This window comes from Elgaria multicarinata, chromosome 1 (assembly GCF_023053635.1).
Source record: "Elgaria multicarinata webbii isolate HBS135686 ecotype San Diego chromosome 1, rElgMul1.1.pri, whole genome shotgun sequence".
In the NCBI taxonomy this organism is placed as follows: domain Eukaryota; kingdom Metazoa; phylum Chordata; class Lepidosauria; order Squamata; family Anguidae; genus Elgaria; species Elgaria multicarinata.
This window is the reverse complement of record NC_086171.1, coordinates 83,194,652-83,212,563: the sequence shown is the minus strand read 5'-3', so window position 1 is coordinate 83,212,563 and position 17,912 is coordinate 83,194,652. Positions and strand designations below refer to the sequence as shown.

At 41.6% G+C, this 17,912-nt stretch overlaps 1 protein-coding gene across 1 annotated transcript in view; it reads right to left on the bottom strand.

Moving 5' to 3' along the window:
* MOCOS (molybdenum cofactor sulfurase) overlaps nucleotides 1-17,912 on the bottom strand; it is a 148,021-nt gene that overhangs the window by 115,200 nt on the left and 14,909 nt on the right. Inside the window, exons 2-3 of the mRNA XM_063131242.1 lie at nucleotides 13,498-13,587; nucleotides 11,918-11,984 (exon numbers count right to left, since the gene is read on the bottom strand). Of these exons, the coding sequence (XP_062987312.1) occupies nucleotides 11,918-11,984; nucleotides 13,498-13,587 (157 nt within the window). The remainder of the gene's footprint in view (nucleotides 1-11,917; nucleotides 11,985-13,497; nucleotides 13,588-17,912) is intronic.

The window sequence follows — 17,912 nt, the reverse complement described above, 5'->3', positions numbered from 1 at the left end:
ACCAGGGGTGTCCAACCTCAGGTCCATGGGCCAAAGCCAGTCCACTTGCGGGCCAAGTCCAGCTCACTGTGATTCCCCAGATGGCCATGTCCCCTTTCTTTGACCCCACCCTGTTTCCCCTACCCACCAAGGATTTGGTGGTTTCTCAGCTTTTGCACATTTTCCCCCATTTTAAACGGTTGAAAGGCCTCTCCTAAGGCTTACTTACGAGCAGTAGGAACTTTAAGCTAAAATACGCTAGTATTTTTAGTATTTTGGCCCCACCCCATATGCCCCTGGCTCCTACCCACCACTGGACTAGAATTCCAAGACTTTCTCCAAAATGGAATTTGGCCCTTAAGATGAAAGAATTTGGCCCTTAACCTGAACTAAACTAAGATCTAAGCAGACAGGATGTGTAGCCATTACAGTAATCCAACCAAGAGGTTGCCAGAGCGGGGATAACCGTTGCCAGGCTATCTCTACGCAAATAGGGTCACAGCTGCTGTATCAACCATAGCTGATAAAAGGCGCTCCTGGCCCTTAAGTGGCAATGATGAACCCAGAAGCTCCATTTCTTGCAATGCTTCTAATTTTCCCTTTACCCTCAGTGTCCAGTACCAATGTAGAAGGAATTGAATTTCAATAAAGAAGACTTTTAAGTGGCCAAACACAATGTAAGAGAATCCCAGAGAACAAACTCATCATTGTTTAGAGTACACAAAGATTAAGAATGGCCGCTTTACGTTCATGCCCTTGAAAGGCATATACCCAGTAAGTACATAATCCCAGATTTCCTTATAGAATCATAGAATAGCAGAGTTGGAAGGGACCTACAAGGCCATTGAGCCCAACCCCCTGCTCAATGCAGGAATCCACCCTAAAGCATAAATGACAGATGGTTGACCAGCTGCCTCTTGAAGGCCTCTAGTGTGGGAGAGCCCACAACCTCCCTAGGTAACTGGTTCCATTGTCGTACTGCTCTAACAGTCAGGAAGCTTTTCCTGATGTCCAGCTGGAATCTGGCTTCCTTTAAATTGAGCCCGTTATTCCATGTCCTGACAACCTTTTAAGTATTTGAAGAGTGCTATCATGTCTCCCCTCAATCTTCTCTTCTCCAGGCTAAACATGCCCAGTTCTTTCAGTCTCTCTTCATAGGGTTTTGTTTCCAGACCCCTGATCATCCTGGTTGCCCTCCTCTGAACACGCTCCAGCTTGTCTGCGTCCTTCTTGAATTGTGGAGCCCAAAATTGGACGCAATACTCTAGGTGAGGCCTAAACACGGCCGAATAGAGAGGAACCAGTACCTCACGTGATTTGGAAGCTATACTTCTATTAATGCAGCCCAAAATAGCATTTGCCTTTCTTGCAGCCATATCGCACTGTTGGCTCATATTCAGCTTGTGATCTACAACAATTCCAAGACCCTTCTCGTTTGTAGTATTGCTGAGCCCAGTATCCCCCATCTTGTAACTGTGCATTTGGTTTCTATTTCCTAAATGTAGAACTTGGCATTTATCCCTATTAAATTTCATTCTGTTGTTTTCAGCCCAGCACTCCAGCCTATCAAGATCACTTTGAAGTTTGTCTTCCAGGGTATTAGCTATCCCACCCTGGAAGACAGAAACAAACTTCAAAGTGATCTTGATAGGCTGGAGTGCTGGGCTGAAAATTTAATAAAGATTGCAACATTTAATTTGATAAAGATTGCAACATTTAATTTGATAAAGATTGCAACATTTGATCTGCTGTAAACTGAACTAGGTGTGTCGGTTATTATATTCTCCAACTTCGTTCTTTAATAGGGCACATACGGAAGAACTTTTCCCTCTTCCACCAGCATCAAATTTCAGACCAAACCTTTTTACGTCTCCCATAAACATACATTTTACAACTCCAGTTTATTCTATTTGCATCCAACATATCCACCAATTAGAACATCATCTTTTCAAAACAAACATTGTGCCATTGAATTGAAAGATTAGTAGCATACATCTCCTAGCCATTCCATCCTCCTAATGGGCACAGCTGTATATGCAATAGTGATGAGTTTCCCTTTGCAGACTGCACTCAGCAGTGTTCTAGCTTACTCTACAAAAATTTAGGTCTGCTATTTTTCTACCTAGACATATACAATCTTGCAATTATCTCTGAAGCAAAAAGAATTTTATTTTTAGACAGAGATGTGATCCCCCCCCCCATCCCAATTCTTTAAAATAAATAAATAAATAATGAGGTCAGTTCAGGCTCAAATCAATTCCTTGCAAACTTTTTTTTTTTAAGCACAAAACTAGTTTGCAACTGGGATTTGCTAACGAACACATTTTTCAATGCTGTTTTTGCATAATCCTTGTACGCAAAAATCAGTGTCTAAATTTGTCTAATCTTCTTAAGAGAAAGTTTCCTTCAAGAAGTGGGACAAGTTTATATCAGCATTTACTCTCACAGAAATGAAAAGCTGAAGTTTGATTCAAATAGCCTAGATATGATTTTGAACACGGATTCCATCTAAGTGCTTCGGAAAATCAGAGATTTGCAAACAGTACAACATTACAATTCACAATAGGAATCATTAGTCACAGCCAGAACAAGCTCTTTTCACCAGAGTGCTTACACATCCTGCTAAGTTTCTTTCTGCTACCATTCTTTTCCTCATGCGCTGAATTTTTTAGATTGTATATACCCTAGGGCAGGGACCTGACTTTTTGCTTCTCTGTATGGCAGTACCGTGCATATCAATGGCATTATGAATAATCCCCTGGAAATATCATTATAAGCAACAGAATTTTTAGATACCTTACTACAAAGTGCCATATGTTTATAGGATTATTTTTTTGCCATCCTAAATGCCTTGTTAGACAAATGCAGCATTAAAGGACTTAACTCCAGACTTATTCAGAATCCTATATATTAATAATAGTGAACTCATTCTCCAAGTGTGGATCCTTATGTAGTCAGAACAGTACCTCCGATACACAAGAGAGAAATATTAGCATGCTTGGGGATCCCTAAAGTTTACAGATGTACTAATACACATTAGGGTGGTTCTAATGTGTGTGGGGCGGGGACACGACACAACAACAAACAGTCTAGTGGGGACTGACTTTGTTCAATGAGGCACAGAATGCTGATTGACTGTGGCAAGGGGAGAGCATAAAACCTACAATTGAGATGAGAAAGAATGGAATATTCTGGAAGAGGGCATGGCCGGAACCCTGACAGGAGCAGTCCACACTGGAACATTTTGTTACAGGTCTCACTCATTGCTACTATTGTTTAACTTATCGTACCATATTTTGTGCAGTTCCTGTTACCAGGTGGCAGAATGTTCTTCAACCAAAATCAATATATTTTATTTATTTATTTATTTATTACACTTATATACCGCTCCCATAGCCAGGGCTCTCTGGGCGGTTTACAGAAATTCTAAAATTGAGGTAAAAACAAGTATACAAAATTTAAAACTCTAAAACACTGAACATACACACATAAAGCATTAAAAACCGATTAAAAACTAAACATGTGGGTAATTAGGATGTGCCGCCATATGCCTGGGCAAAGAGGAAAGTCTTAACCTGGCGCCAGAAAGATAGCATTGGTGCCAGGCGAGCCTCATCAGGGAGATCATTCCACAGTCTGGGGGCCACCACCGAAAGGCCCTATCCCTTGTTGCCACACTCCGAGCCTCTCTTGGAGTAGGCACCCAGAGGAGGACCTTAGATGTTGAATGTAGTGACCAGGTATATTCACGTTGGGAGAGGCGTTCCGTCAGGTATTGTGGTCCCAAGCCGTGTAAGGCTTTATAGGTCAAAATCAGCAGCTTGAATTGGGCTCGGAAACATACAGGCAGCCAGTGCAAGCGGACCAGAGCAGGTGTTATATGGTCAAACCTTCTGGTTCCCGAAATCAATCTGGCCGCTGCATTTTGCACGAGCTGCAGCTTCCGAACCATCTTCAAAGGCAGCCCTACGTAGAGTGCATTGCAGTAATCTAACTTGGAGGTTACCAGAGCATGGACAACTGAAGCCAGGTTATTCCTGTCTAGATAGGGGCGTAGCTGGGCCACCAACCGAAGTTTGTAGAAGGCACTCCGTGCCACTGAGGTCACCTGAGCCTCAAGTGACAATGATGGGTCTAAAAGAACCCCCAAACTACGAACCTGCTCCTTCAGGGTGAGTGCAATCCCATCCAGAACCGGTAGAACACCCCCCATCCTGTCAGCGGAATCACCTACTAACAGCATCTCAGTCTTGTCTGGATTGAGTCTCAGTTTATTAGCCCTCATCTGTACGCAGTGATTGACAGCTGCTTCTAAATGGATTTGTGTAGTTAAATGAACAGGAACTGTGCCAGTACAACACTTCTGAGAAATCACAGAGCATAAAATCAATGCCTTCACTGACCATTATATGCATTGAAGAACAACCAACAACAACATCTAGTCCAGCCACATCCATTTGTACATGAGCAACGAAATTGGAATACATCTCAGCAAAAATTGCAAGGGAATAAAATTAGGGATGCACATCCTTAGATATGTTTTGACTTAATTGGGTTTAATGTGCCAATCTCAACATGCCTTCACATAGTGTTATACCTGATGGCCAAGAGGATTCTTTTCTTAAGTACACTGCTGGTTAATTGCCTAGAATAGATCTTTGATGTTTTCTCAATGAGGGAGGATAGGGTGATACTTGGCAATCCCAATGTGTGTTTGAATGGGATACCCACCACAGCTTGGAGAAGATGGCACTTCACTCTTCCCCCACTAAAAGAAGGTTTATATAAGCAGGGCTCATACTCCGTATTCAGGTCTATTTTAGAGACTTTAGGGTACTTTCAGGTCAAACAAAGGGACCAAAACAGGGACCTCATAAAAACTATGGAAACAACAAAAATGTCACTCCAAAGAATGTTGTTGGTGTTTTGTTTTGTTTTAAAAAACACACACAACACAACCTAATACTAAGCCGGTTAAGGTCAAACCAAAAAACTTTTTTAAAAACTCTTTTCAATGCATATTAACTCTTTAAGTTCTTCTCCAGGTCAGCAACCTTGCAGAGTCAGAATAAAAAGGTCTTTGCCTGGTGCCAAAAAGGCAGTAAAGTAGGTGCCATGTGAGCTAGCGGTGACCGACCAAGAAAGAGACCTTGGGATTGTGGTGAACAGCTCGATGAAAATGGTCACTCAGTGTGCGGCTGCTGTAAAGAAGGCAAACTCCATGTTAGGCTTTATAAGAAAAGGAATTAATAAAATGGCCAGTATCGTACTGCCCTTATACAAATCTATGGTGTGACCACACTTAGAATACTGTGTACAGTTCTGGTCACCACAACTAAAAAAGGATATTACAGAGCTGGAAAAAGTGTAGAAAAAGGCATCTAAAATGATTAAGGGGATAGAGAATCTCCCCTATGAGGGAAGGTTACTCAACTGGGATTGTTTAGCTCAGAGAAAAGGAGGCTAAGGGGAGACATGATAGAGGTGTACAAAAATATGCATGGTATGGAGAATGAGCATAGGAAGACATCTTTCTCCATCTCTCAAAATACTAGAACCCGGGGTCATCCCATGAAACTGATTGGTGGGAGATCCAGGACAAATAAAAGGAAGAACTTCTTCACACAGCGCATAGTTAAGTTATGGAACTCACTACCACAGGATGTGGTGATGGCCACCAATCTGGATGGCTTTAAAAGGGGGTTGGATAAGTTCCTCGAGGCAAAGGCTATCAATGGCTACTAGCCTTGATGGTTGTGTGCTATCTCCAGTATTCGAGGCGGTGAGCCTGTGGCACCAGTTGCTGGGGAACTTGGGTGGGAAGGTGCTGTTGCACCATGTCCTGCTTGTTCATCCCTGGCCGATGGCCGGTTGGTCACTGTGTGAACAGAGTGCTGGACTAGATGGACCCTTGGTCTGATCCAGCATCAGGGCACTTCTTGTGTTCTTATGTTAGTCAAGGGAACATAGCTTGAAATGTTTCTTTGAAATTAGAGCAAGATGCATAAGAGTAGTGACAAATAACATATTTCATGGCCAGGATCAGTTCTGCAGAAATGGAGGCATCCTTCTCACTTATCATCTTAAGAATTCCAACTGTAGACTGACCCGAATCAGGCCTACATTCTTCATTGCTTGTTGAAGTTGAAGCTGCATTCTCTAATGGTGAAGAAATAAGTTCTGATGTTGAAGTTGAAGCAGTTGAACAGACCTCAGCTCCTTGTAATGCTAGTTTCAACTGTAAGGATCCAAGTTTTATTTCACGGTTTTTTTAATGTTTTCTTTTGTCAACTTGTTGACTAACCAAAGAGGAAAGCCTCCAGGGCAAAAAAACCCCCAACCCTTAACAAGGGGAAAGGGCCCTGAAGTTTAACGTCATGCCCGGGACGAAAGGTTGAAATTTACCAATTTTTAAAGACATCGGGCCTGAATTGCTGCAACTTGCCTAAAAAATTATACTGAAAATAATAAAAATTTACATAAATTATTCAAAAAAATGCATATACCCATTTTTAGGGACTTTAAGGACCTAGGATTAAAAAAAAGGGACTTTTAGGGAGTATGTTTCAGTTTAGGGAGTTTTAGGGACTTTAGGGAACAAGTATGAGCTCTGTATAAGGTATATTTAAACATAAAGTAAATATAACAAAGAGAACTTAAGTCTCCAGTGCTCTCTCATCCACAGGAAAGTTGACTTGGGCAGTATTGTCCCAGAAAATGACTCACCACTTTGGGAAGTGAGAGAGAATTTTATGTAGAAGTTAGGAGTGTTGGACTGGGAAGACCTGGGAATAAGCCCAACATTCAGCCATGATGCTCACTATGAGTTACTGACTCTCAGCCTAACTTACCTCATAGGAAGATGATCATGAACACTGCCAAGCCAGATCTTGAAGCCAGATCTACACCAGGCAGGATATGACACTTTGAAAACTGTATATGGAGTGTGTCCTGGGCCCCAACAGTTGTCATGAATGTTATAAATCCTTTTAAAGCAGTAGTGCAGATCCTGCCCTAGTCCCAAAATTATATATCAGGGCCATCCTTGCCACACTGCAGGGCGAAGTGACTTGCTACAGGTGGCACTAGGAAAGGGTGGGAGGCATAGATGAAGGAAGGAATGGTGACAAAATGATGTTAGAAAGACTTTTTAAAGTGGTGGGATGCCAATTGAGCTCCCTCTTCTTTCCTTATCCCTACTTTGTATTGTTTTATATAACGGTGTATCTTCTTGTTTTATATTGGTCTGTTGACTGTAAATAAAGAAATGAATGAATGAGCTCTGTGTTGGGAAACAAAATATCTTGGGCCAGCACCAATTATAAGGATACTTTCATTAAAGACAGACGTCTGAAGTTTGGTACGCACACACAATTTTAAACAAGGGTGGGGAATCTTGTGACCCTTCAGAAATTTGACCTATAACTTCCACCAGTATGGGCAATGGTGAGGGCTGAAGGGACTTGTGTTCCTCTAGATGTTTTGGCTTACATATTGCCCACCCCTGATCTAAAAGATACTCAATTTCAAGAAAAGTCACCAAAGTGAAGTGGTTTTTTTTTACCTTTCTTCCTCAAAACCCAGGTCCTGAAGTCTTTCTGAAAAGTAGCTTCTCCAACGCCATATCATGGAATGGAAGGGTGTAGTAGCTCCTCCTTCCCATGCATGAACCAGCTCAAATTAGGTGGCAGGTGGGAGGGAAGAGTTCTGCAGTGGAAGGCATTAGTTGTGCTTGCAAAATGCAAGCTCTGTTTATGTTTGTGTGTGAGAGAGTTACACTCTTGCTCACATGGATCTCCTTATTCCATATGGAATCTGCCCTACTCTTCGATAAGAGGAGCACATACACTGCAACTCCAAGAAGGCAAGCATTCTGGGGAAGAAAGGCACCTTGTCTCTGCACAGACCAGAACTGCTGCCTTTCCTCTCACAGATCCACTCCTAGTTCACTGCTCTGGACCAGGGGCTATTTTTAGAATGATATAATGAGATGAAGTTTGGAGGCAGGAGGCCAGCCCCAAAGAAAGTTCTTAATGAGCCAAGAACGCCTGGTTATATTATTCAAGATTTGTCCAAATCAAAAGTTGTCACCCAGACTGTTTCTTAACAAGTACATGGTTTTCTTTTGTACCCAAGAGGTGAAAAAACAGTACTGTGTTGTAAGTGTTTTTAACCCCTTGCTGGTTATTGTATTGCATCTGAAGTACTAAACATGGTTATTAGAAGGGGCCGAGATCATGTGTTTTTGTAATGAACGTTGTGGTCTACTTTAATGAAAATTAGCTCTCTTTACATTCTGCTTAATGTTGTATATAATATAAAAACTTTAATACTCTGGCACCAAAGGAATTAGCCCAATAAAATCTTCCCCATTTTTAGATCTCCTGTTCTTTCATATCAACACAGCAACAATCACCAAATATTTAAAATGGAAAAACTACTAGACTATCAGGTCAAGAAAATGCTCACAGCTGAGGACCGGCTGCAAGCCAAGGATAGGATAGGCAGGCATGACATGTGCATAGGTCCTACCTCTCTTTGCTTACAAAATAGGGGTCTTCTGGTTTGGGGGATCTATGGTCTAGTAACCTCCCAGTTGGATTACTGTAATGTGTTATACATGGAGCTGCTCTTGAAGATGATTTGGAAACTTCAACTAGTGCACAGTTCAGCAGTAGGATTCTGATGGAAATATCTAAGTGGAGCTATGTTACAGCAATATGTCCTCCACTGCTCCTCTGAGGCCAGAGGAGTAGATTCCTTCAATAAGGAAAAGGAACTCATAATTTCATCCTGACCCCAATTCCCAAGCCCCCTCACTTCCCTGGAAGTTCCTGGCACATAGTCACTTACACATTGCCAAAAACAACAATTTGCATAACATTTGCATATGCAAACATTTCTGTTCAGGTACAAATTAAGAAATGACATCTATTTAAATAGAAATGCGGAACATCTCATCATAGTGGGGAAGACTAATTAGGTGACCTGTGTGCCTGTTCAGTCTGCTGACCAGGTGACAACTGTTACAGAGCAGTGTGGTGTAGTGGCTAAGGTGTTGGACTAGGAGTCAGGAGAACTGGGTTCTAGTCCCCACTCAGCCATGGAAACCCACTGGGTGACTTTGGGCCACTCAAATACTCTCAGCCCAACCTACCCCACAGGGTTGTTGTTGTGAGGATAACGTGGAGAGGAGGAGGATTAGGTATGTCGCCTTGGGTTCCTTTGAGGAAAAAAGGCGGGATATAAATGAAATAAATAAATAAACTTCAATGCCCCTGCTCTCTCCCCTCTTATGGTTCTTTGACTTTAAACCATACTCAGACTGGACAAAGAGGACATCTTCAAATAGAAGGTTCTCTTCTACCAGCTCTCCAAAATAGAAGGCTGTCTTCTGTAAAGTAGGACACTTGCCCACCCTACATGGCTCAGAAGGCAAAGGGTTCAGCTGAACGTATCTCAGTAACATTGGAGCACCAGGCTCCAAGCAAGAGCACCTACTTCAGATTCTGGATAAACATGGAGGTAAGGTAGGGCTGCTGCACTACTTAGGAGTTAAAGGCTGTGGTGAGACTAGAGCCAGGACTTCTGAGCTCACAGCTCATTCCCATAACTGCTATTCTAGCTCCAGGTAGGCACCTTGCTAATCTATACTTGGACATTATTGTAGCACAACCACCCAGGAGAAAAAGGCTGCACTGCATTGGCAGTTTTCTGGCTTATGCCCAGCAGCCTCTCATTTGCCTGCACAAAAATTCTGCATTTATGTATTATTTAATAGATTTAAAGACCGCTTTTCAGGGTAAAACCCTCATTTAAAAACTGCATTGGATTAAATCATTAAAAATAGCCATGGGATATTTCTTATTAAATTTATTCGCTTTAGGATAAAAGAGGCAAAAAAATTAAACAAAAGGAAAAATTAAAAAAAGAATAATAAATAGAGAATGAATTAGACAACCTACTGGAATTTTTTAACCAAGCATTAGCAATTGAGTCATCCAAACTTTGAAACAGGGCTTTTAAGAGCTCTCGTTTCGTTCCTTTGTACAGTCTCTACTTAGTGACCTTTCAAAAGGACAAACCAATACTAAGCAGGGACCGTATCAGATGTTTCTTACCGTGCGTTAAAGGTCAAAAGAGACTGTCATGTATGTCAACGGTTGCAACACTGTTGTTTTGAGACAAACACTACTAACATTTGAGAGCAAAACCATGGAAAGTTTCAATACAGCCTGAATGATCTCAAAACCAGCAGTGATAGGGCACTGATGTTAGTCAACTGTTTTTCCCCCTACATCAACAATAATATTCTAAGTATGAGTATGTGGAAAACTTCTATTGAGATCAGCGGGACTTACTTAGATGAGAAAGAAAAAGATTGGGGCACTCTTGTTGCTTTTAATTGGTTCCAAGTGGCACACTATGGCAAAGAGGTAAGAACATAAAAGTTAGAACTGGCTGTGAACTTGGAAGTTAAAACAAAACCCTTTGTGAGACTATTCACATGTCATGTCATGTCTAGTTTGGCCTCCAGTGTATAGAACAGGGGTGGGCAACTTGTGATCCTCCAGATGCTTGGGCCAACCACTTCTACCAGCCCTTTAGCATTGTAGGTCAAAACATCTGGAAGGCCAGAAATTGGCCACCTATGGTAAAGAACCAGTGAGCAAACAGGAGATATAGGGGATCCTGACCAACCAACCCCACCCTCACTCCCAGAGGAAGCCTGAAACACAAATGCCAAGCAGGGCCTAAGTGGCATCCCAGATTATCTCAAACAGATGTAGTATTGAGCTACTTTGAATTAATGGCAAGCCCAGTCTGTGCCATCATTCATTCATTACATTTCTACACCACCCAATAGTTAAAGCTCCCTGAGCAGTCCACAACATAATATAAAACCTTTAAATTACAATCCTATGGAATGTGCTCCTGATACACAGAGGGCTCCAAGATCAGAGCCCTCCCTCTATCCTATTTCCTGCCAGCAAGAGCCAGGCAGGGTGGTAGGAACAGAGGGTAGGATAGACAGAGGCGATTCTCCCTCCCACCTCCTCAAAAAAGAGTGAAATTCAGCTACATGGGCCTCTGAGCCTGTCTAGCTCATTTACTAGCAGTGGGCGGGGGGTGGCAATGGAGAGGTGTCAGGATATGACCTCTTATCTCCACCCACTGAAATGCCACCCTTTCCTCCTTCCATGAGCTCCTCTAAGGTCTCCTTTGCAATCTCAGAAGAGCAGCTGCCATGGTGCTTTCCAGGATGGCTGCAAGGGAGCAAGGTCATGGCCAATGTCAGATTCCCCCTCCAGAGGTCATAGGAATGTCTACAGCCTTGAGAGGGGGAATCCATACCCTATGGTCCTTGGGATACTCTGACAGGGTCCATAAGATTGCTCTGTTAAGTTGCAAAAATTTAAAACAGTTTGAAACAGATAAAAACAATTAACAACAAAACTACCACAGCCTGATAAAAAACTAAGATTAACTTCACATATCATCCAGTTATCACTTTTATATTTTTTTGTTTATATATTGCCCTTCAAGAGAGCTTCCATGGTGATTTACAAAACGAGGTAAAATACAAACATAAAACCCAAATGTATTAGATTACAACATCTTAAAACAATAAATTCAGGCTGACTTCCTATGCCCTCCTACCTAGAGAGTAAGCAACTCATTGAGTAGACATGCATAGGAATTCACTATAAAAAAGACTTCGGAAAATAGAAACATCTTTGCCTGGAATTGAAGGATAACAAAGCAATTGCCATGTAGGCATCCCTGGGAGAAGACTTTCTGATCACCACCTACCTTACCTCAGATAGTGGAGGCACCTGGAAGGGACCCTCCAAATAAGACTTCATTAACCAGATAGTCCTTATAAATATATTTAAGCATTTTCAGCCCCTAGCACATAAACTGAATGTCAATGTACCTGTATCGGACATGTTCGATAGTGTTATATGTCAATTTGCTGCTGATGTTCTGACTGTGAGGGTTCCCTAGGAGGTAAAAGAGATATCAGTGATTCATAAACAGACAGTTCTCCTTTTAGTAAAGCACTAACCCCCCAAAACACTTATAGATGTGATTAAACATAACATTCACTTTACACTTCACTCCAGTGCTCAGAAGCTATTAGCAAGTTTTCAGAGGAACTAATTAACAAAGCAAGCAATAACAATAAAACTCTCAAAAAAGATTTGGTGGAATCAAGTATGATTAAAACACACACACACACACACACACACACACACACACTACAATTACAGTGGATGGCACCACCATTGAATACAAGTGTAACACGCCAATCAAGCTATTGTTAGTTGTACACGGCATTGATGTCTGACTCTTTGGAATGTAAATTCTTCATATTCAACTGGAAAGATTTTTATTTTGGCTTTTTTGGAGCGCTTGCCAGTAAATTTGGGTTATATTTTAATCAACAGAAATGCTGTGCTTTTCCAAGAGCAATGCTACCCACCAGAAATATAATAAGCCATGATAATTGTGAGAGTACTATACGCATTATCTTTGCTTTCAATAAAGCAGGCTCTCCTTTAATGCAAATACAATTCAACTCAAGCCAGGTACTTCATGTTTTGCTGTTAAAAATCAGTATGATTATAAAATGAAATTATGCACAGTAGAATATTTAAAAATAATAATCTTGCTATAATTTTTACTTGCTTAGCCATTAAAACAGGAGGTAAATGCTTTGACCGACTGCGTAAATTAATAACATTATTATGACTTAAGATCTAAAGGCTAGTTAGTAATTAGATTACCAACTAGCCTATAGATCTTAAGTCATAATAATGTTATTAATTTACGCAGTCAGTCAAAGCATTTTTATCCCACTTGTCAGGCAAGTCTCCCAGAGCGGCTTACAAAGATCAGAAATAAGATAATCCTTACATGCAACCTTACCATCTAAGGGACATGGCACACATAAAGGAAAGGGAATAGGGGAGGGGAGGGAAACAGGAAACTAAGGCATTAGGTTCTTAGTTGCAAAGTCAGCAGGTCATGGCCACAGTGCAAGGGCTGTGGTCTCCTCTCCTTCTGATGGCCTCAGCAGTGCGGAGGAGCAAAACCAGAGACTTGGTGGGCTTTGTTCCACCTGTGCTTTGCCCAGCTGGGAAAAGCTTGGGTGAAGCAAAGCAGGCTCCCTAACTGAAGAAGTTTTCCCCTGCCATGTTGGGGGCCGGGCTCCAGGGGCCAATTCAACCCACAGACACAAATAGCTTCGCCACCCCTGGCGTAAGTGAAGAACTCTGCCAAATCCTCTTCTACAGTTCCCAATGGGGAGGTAGGGTTAAGAGGCCCTTGGCCTCAGCTAACTGCACAGTGCGTTAGTGTGTGAAGCCCCTACTCAAAGCTAAATATGTCTGCCATTAAAAAATCAAAGCATCAAACAAGTCCTTAAAGAGACTGTTCAGAACAAAATATTAGAACCTCAATCATTGCAAAAGGAAAGGGAGAGAAAGACTACATTGCATGACTTTTCCTTACCATAAACGTTTTCATTGAGGTCATCAGTGAAGGATTTTAGTAAACTCTGTGGGAAGAGTGCAGTGCCTGCATGGTCAAGGTAAGTAATTCCTGTAACGGAATAAATCGAAATGTATTACATACTGAACTATTAGGATGGTCATATTCCCATTCTCCAAGTTCAGGTGGCCTAATTTGCCAATTAATCCAATTTACTAATTATGCAAATCATGTGTGTTGGAAAAGAGTTAAGGAACACATACACACTTAGTTCCAACTCCAAATTACCCCTTTCAAATTTGCTTTATAAGAAAGAAATGGCACAGAGGTTAAATACAAATTACAATAATCCATTCTTTGGTTAAAACCACTGAAAAGAAGCAGCGGGTTCATTTCTCACAGAATGATTGAGAAATGATTTTCGCCTGCTGGTGAAAAATGCGACATGGTTGTGAGTTATTTCTCTTCTCTCGTTCATCATGTTGCAGTTCCAAATCCAGAATAAGAAACTTGAGTTGCACACAACTGTAGTGCCACACAAAAACCCCCACTGTATTAAGCCAGCATAAAATAGTGAAGGGTGATAGGAGACGGCTCCCCTTCATTGCTTAACCCATCCTGCCAGCTACTGATGTAAGCAACAAACAGGCATGGGTCAACTCAAAAGAGTATTCTCCTTGCAATACAGTAAAGTACAGATGCTTCATAAGGCAATACAGAACAAGACAATACTGAAAGACCAAGGACAAGTGTGTATGCTGGGTGGCTGTAAGCATAGGTCTGGAAACAAAGCCCGATGAGGACAGAAAGAACTGGGCATGGTTAGCCTTGAGAAGAGAAGCGAAGAGAAAAGAAGAGAAGACTAAGGGGAGACATGATAGCACTCTTCAAATGCTTGAAAGGTTGTCACATAGAGTAGGGCCGGGATCTTTTCTCGATCATCCCAGACTGCAGGACACAGAATAACAGGCTCAAGTTACAGGAAGCCAGATTCTGGCTGGACATCAGGAAAAACATCCTGACTGTTAGAGCAGTATGACAATGGAACCAATTACCTAGGGAAGTAGTGGGCTCTCCCACACTAGAGGCATTCAAGATACAGCTGGACAGCCATCTGTCAGGGATGCTTTAAGGTAGATTCCTTCATTCAGCAGGGGGTTGGACTCGCTGGTCTTATAGGCCCCTTCCAACTCTACTATTCTATGTTTCTTTGAAGCAAACCCAATTGGTGACATTGGGCAACCTTGTCACTGATCACGGGACACTGATTACTAGGCCACCCATTAAGGCATCAGCCTTGGCTTCCAGTTTACTGGCTTTGTGGAACTTGAACGAGTATGAAATACCGTATTTCTTCAATTCTAAGACACACTTTTTTCCCCATATAAACATCTCTAAAAATGGGGTGCATCTTAGACTCGCAGGTGTGTGTTAGGTTTTTTTTTTTCCTGTTGGTGGTACTGAAATTAGTGTGTGTCTTACAATCGATGGCGTCTTACAATTGAAGAAATATGATAGGCTTAAATCTGGCCTTAAAGCGGCAGATTTTTTATAAACAGATAAACATGTCATGCCCAAAATCCAAATGCAAATTACAATACTATTCAAGTGTAGAACAACAAATGCGGACAAGCAGCCCAAAGGAGGACAGGGCTCCTGTATCTTTAACAGTTGTATTGAAAAGGGAATTTCAGCAGGTGTCATTTGTATATATGGGGAACCTGGTGAAATTTCCTCTTCATTTCAACAGTTAAAGCTGCAGGTGCCCTGCCCTCTTTTAAATCTGGTCACTCTAGTATAGCTCCTGCAGCTTTAACTGTGTTGATGAAGAGGGAATTTCACCGGGTTCTCCATATAAACAAATGACACCTGCTGAAATTCCTTTTTCCATGCAACTGTTAAAAAAACAGGAGCCCTGTCCTCCTTTTCATATGGTCACCCTACATTTATGTTTGGAAGCTAAAACCGTGGTTTGGATTCTAAACAATGGTTCAGCATGGTATCTGAATTGGGCCCTGTTTTCTCAGATTGTGGACTGAAGTCCTGCAACTTCTCATATGGGTACTCAACCTCCAAAGCTGTAGCACACTTCAAGCACTCAATGATGAAGCCAAAACAGTTGAATGCAAATGCTGTCATCCCCATCACTCCCTGGCACTCTGAAAACCTTAGAAGACTATTGAACCTTAACAGAAGAGCAACAGTTTGCATAGCACAGGGTGGACTTTAACTGGCATGTTGGGTCATACAGTTCATGCTATAGCGATGTGTGTAGAATTTCTACCCACTTCAATCTTAACTCAAAGTACTGAGCACTGTGTACTATCCATCCACCTGGCTACAGACCTGTGCTTTTCTTCTATGCCATTAATCCCTTAGAGTTTGAGATCAATATAATCCCTCCCTGCCACGCCATGCCACCCCAAGGCTGAAGTGGGTTTGGCTTTTATATTATGCATCTGTTTAATAATCTCCCCCATGGCTGTTCCTGCAGCAGCACTAAAAAAAAATAGCAAAAAGATTTTTAAATTCAGTCTTGGTGTCTACACGGCTCCCCATCCTTTTAAATTAGGCTACAGTTGCCAAATCATGTGCCAGAAGAGAACTGCTTAGTATGCCTTTAAAAAAAACACCTGCAGCCCTTTTCCACCTATAATTCTAAGAGGGCCAGTGCAACTCTTCAACAAATCTTTTTTTTTTCTAAAGCTTTTAAAACTTGATTTTGTTCTGACTTTATACTGTTAGTTTTACTCTACCCAGTGCCTGTTTACCCTACCCTGTGCCTGTTTGCTTTCTCTTCCCCTCCTTATTGTTTTATTATGATTTTATTAGAATGTAAGCCTATGCGGCAGGGTCTTGCTATTTACTGTTTTACTCTGTACAGCACCATGTACATTGATGGTGCTATATAAATAAATAATAATAATAATAATAATAATAATAATAAATCTCTGAATGAGGGAGGACAAGCTGAAATATAGGGCTAAACTAAAGGCTACACTAAGTATGCAGCTGATCCTAGCTTTCCTTTTTTATCTCACAGTAAGTGTGCAGGGCCCCGATCCAGACTAGCACCACCATATGCAGATAGGGAAGGTTTAAACTTCCCCATCCAGCCACTCCCCACGAAATGCACCCCACATCAGACAGAGTGAATGCCCATCAGTAGATGGGATTTTACTGCCACACTTCACACATTTGTGGAAGAGTGCCTTGGAGGTCGTATGCCTCCAAGGACAACCTCCTAAAGGAGAGGAGATCACAAAAAAGAAAACAAAGAACAACCGTCCAACTGAAAATGGAAATCCTGAGAGGCAGAAATATATGAGAAGGAAAGTCGGAATAAAAGAATAAAGTAATGAGAGAAAAAAACACCTCAGCAAAGTTTTAAATACGCAATGTCTAAGAGACAAGCTCCGGATGAGGCTCACACTACAGTGGTGGAAGTAGAATTGAGGGAACGAGCAAGAACCGTTACGGGCGTGCGCATTAGGAGGGAGCGGGAGGGGTTCCTGTCAAAGAAGTTTTCCTCAGCTATAGAACATTCACGATCAAGGCTCTGCGCCCATGTGTGTGATGCACAGAGACCACAAAGAAGAAGAAAAGAAAACCCTTCACTGGAGCCAGTAGACGTTTTTCACTCCCTTTTGTTTTAGCCCCCATGGAGGGGTAAATTTTTTGGGGGGGGGAGGTGGCTCAGTAGGAAGCTTTAAACCTCTCACACTGTAAATTGTCCATGTAATCCAGCCCACATACTATGTTAGGTGTCCTTCATGAGTACCCATTCTTAAGATTTTTATTCTCTCAGCAGTTTAACACTTAATTTTAACTTAAATTTTAATTTTACTGTTCTAATTCTGTATTTTAATCTTATATCAATTTCTGCTGCGTGGTTTTATCCTGGTTGTGCTTTTTATACTATATTTTTTGTGTTTTTAGACTGTTGGTTGTTTTATTATGGTTTTAATTTTTGTGAACTGCCCAGAGAGCTTCAGCTATTGGGCGGTATAAAAATGTAATAAATAAATAAATAAGATCTGTTAGGTTGGCCTGCCCCGGAGGTATGGCCTTCTCAATGGTGGACTCAACACTGTGGAAGAACTCCCATCCTAGTGGCGTGAGCGTAGCCTCTTCTGTGCAGGCACTTAATTGAACAGTAAAGACCTTTCTATTTAAAGTGCCCTTCAACCGAATTTGTAATTGGCTTGTGTTCATAGCGGCTTCTTTGCGTATTGTTCTATGTTTGGAGCATTCGTCTGGATAACATTTGAAATGTCCCTTAGAGCCCAGTGATTCTTAGTTGTACGACTGGGGTTTAGTTAGGAGAGGTGTAATGGAAGTAGCCTGGATATTATCTTGATGGCTGTGACAGACTATCCAACTGTGCTGCTTTTCTCTCTCAATGGATAGACTACTTTAGAGGAAGATGGCCAGTT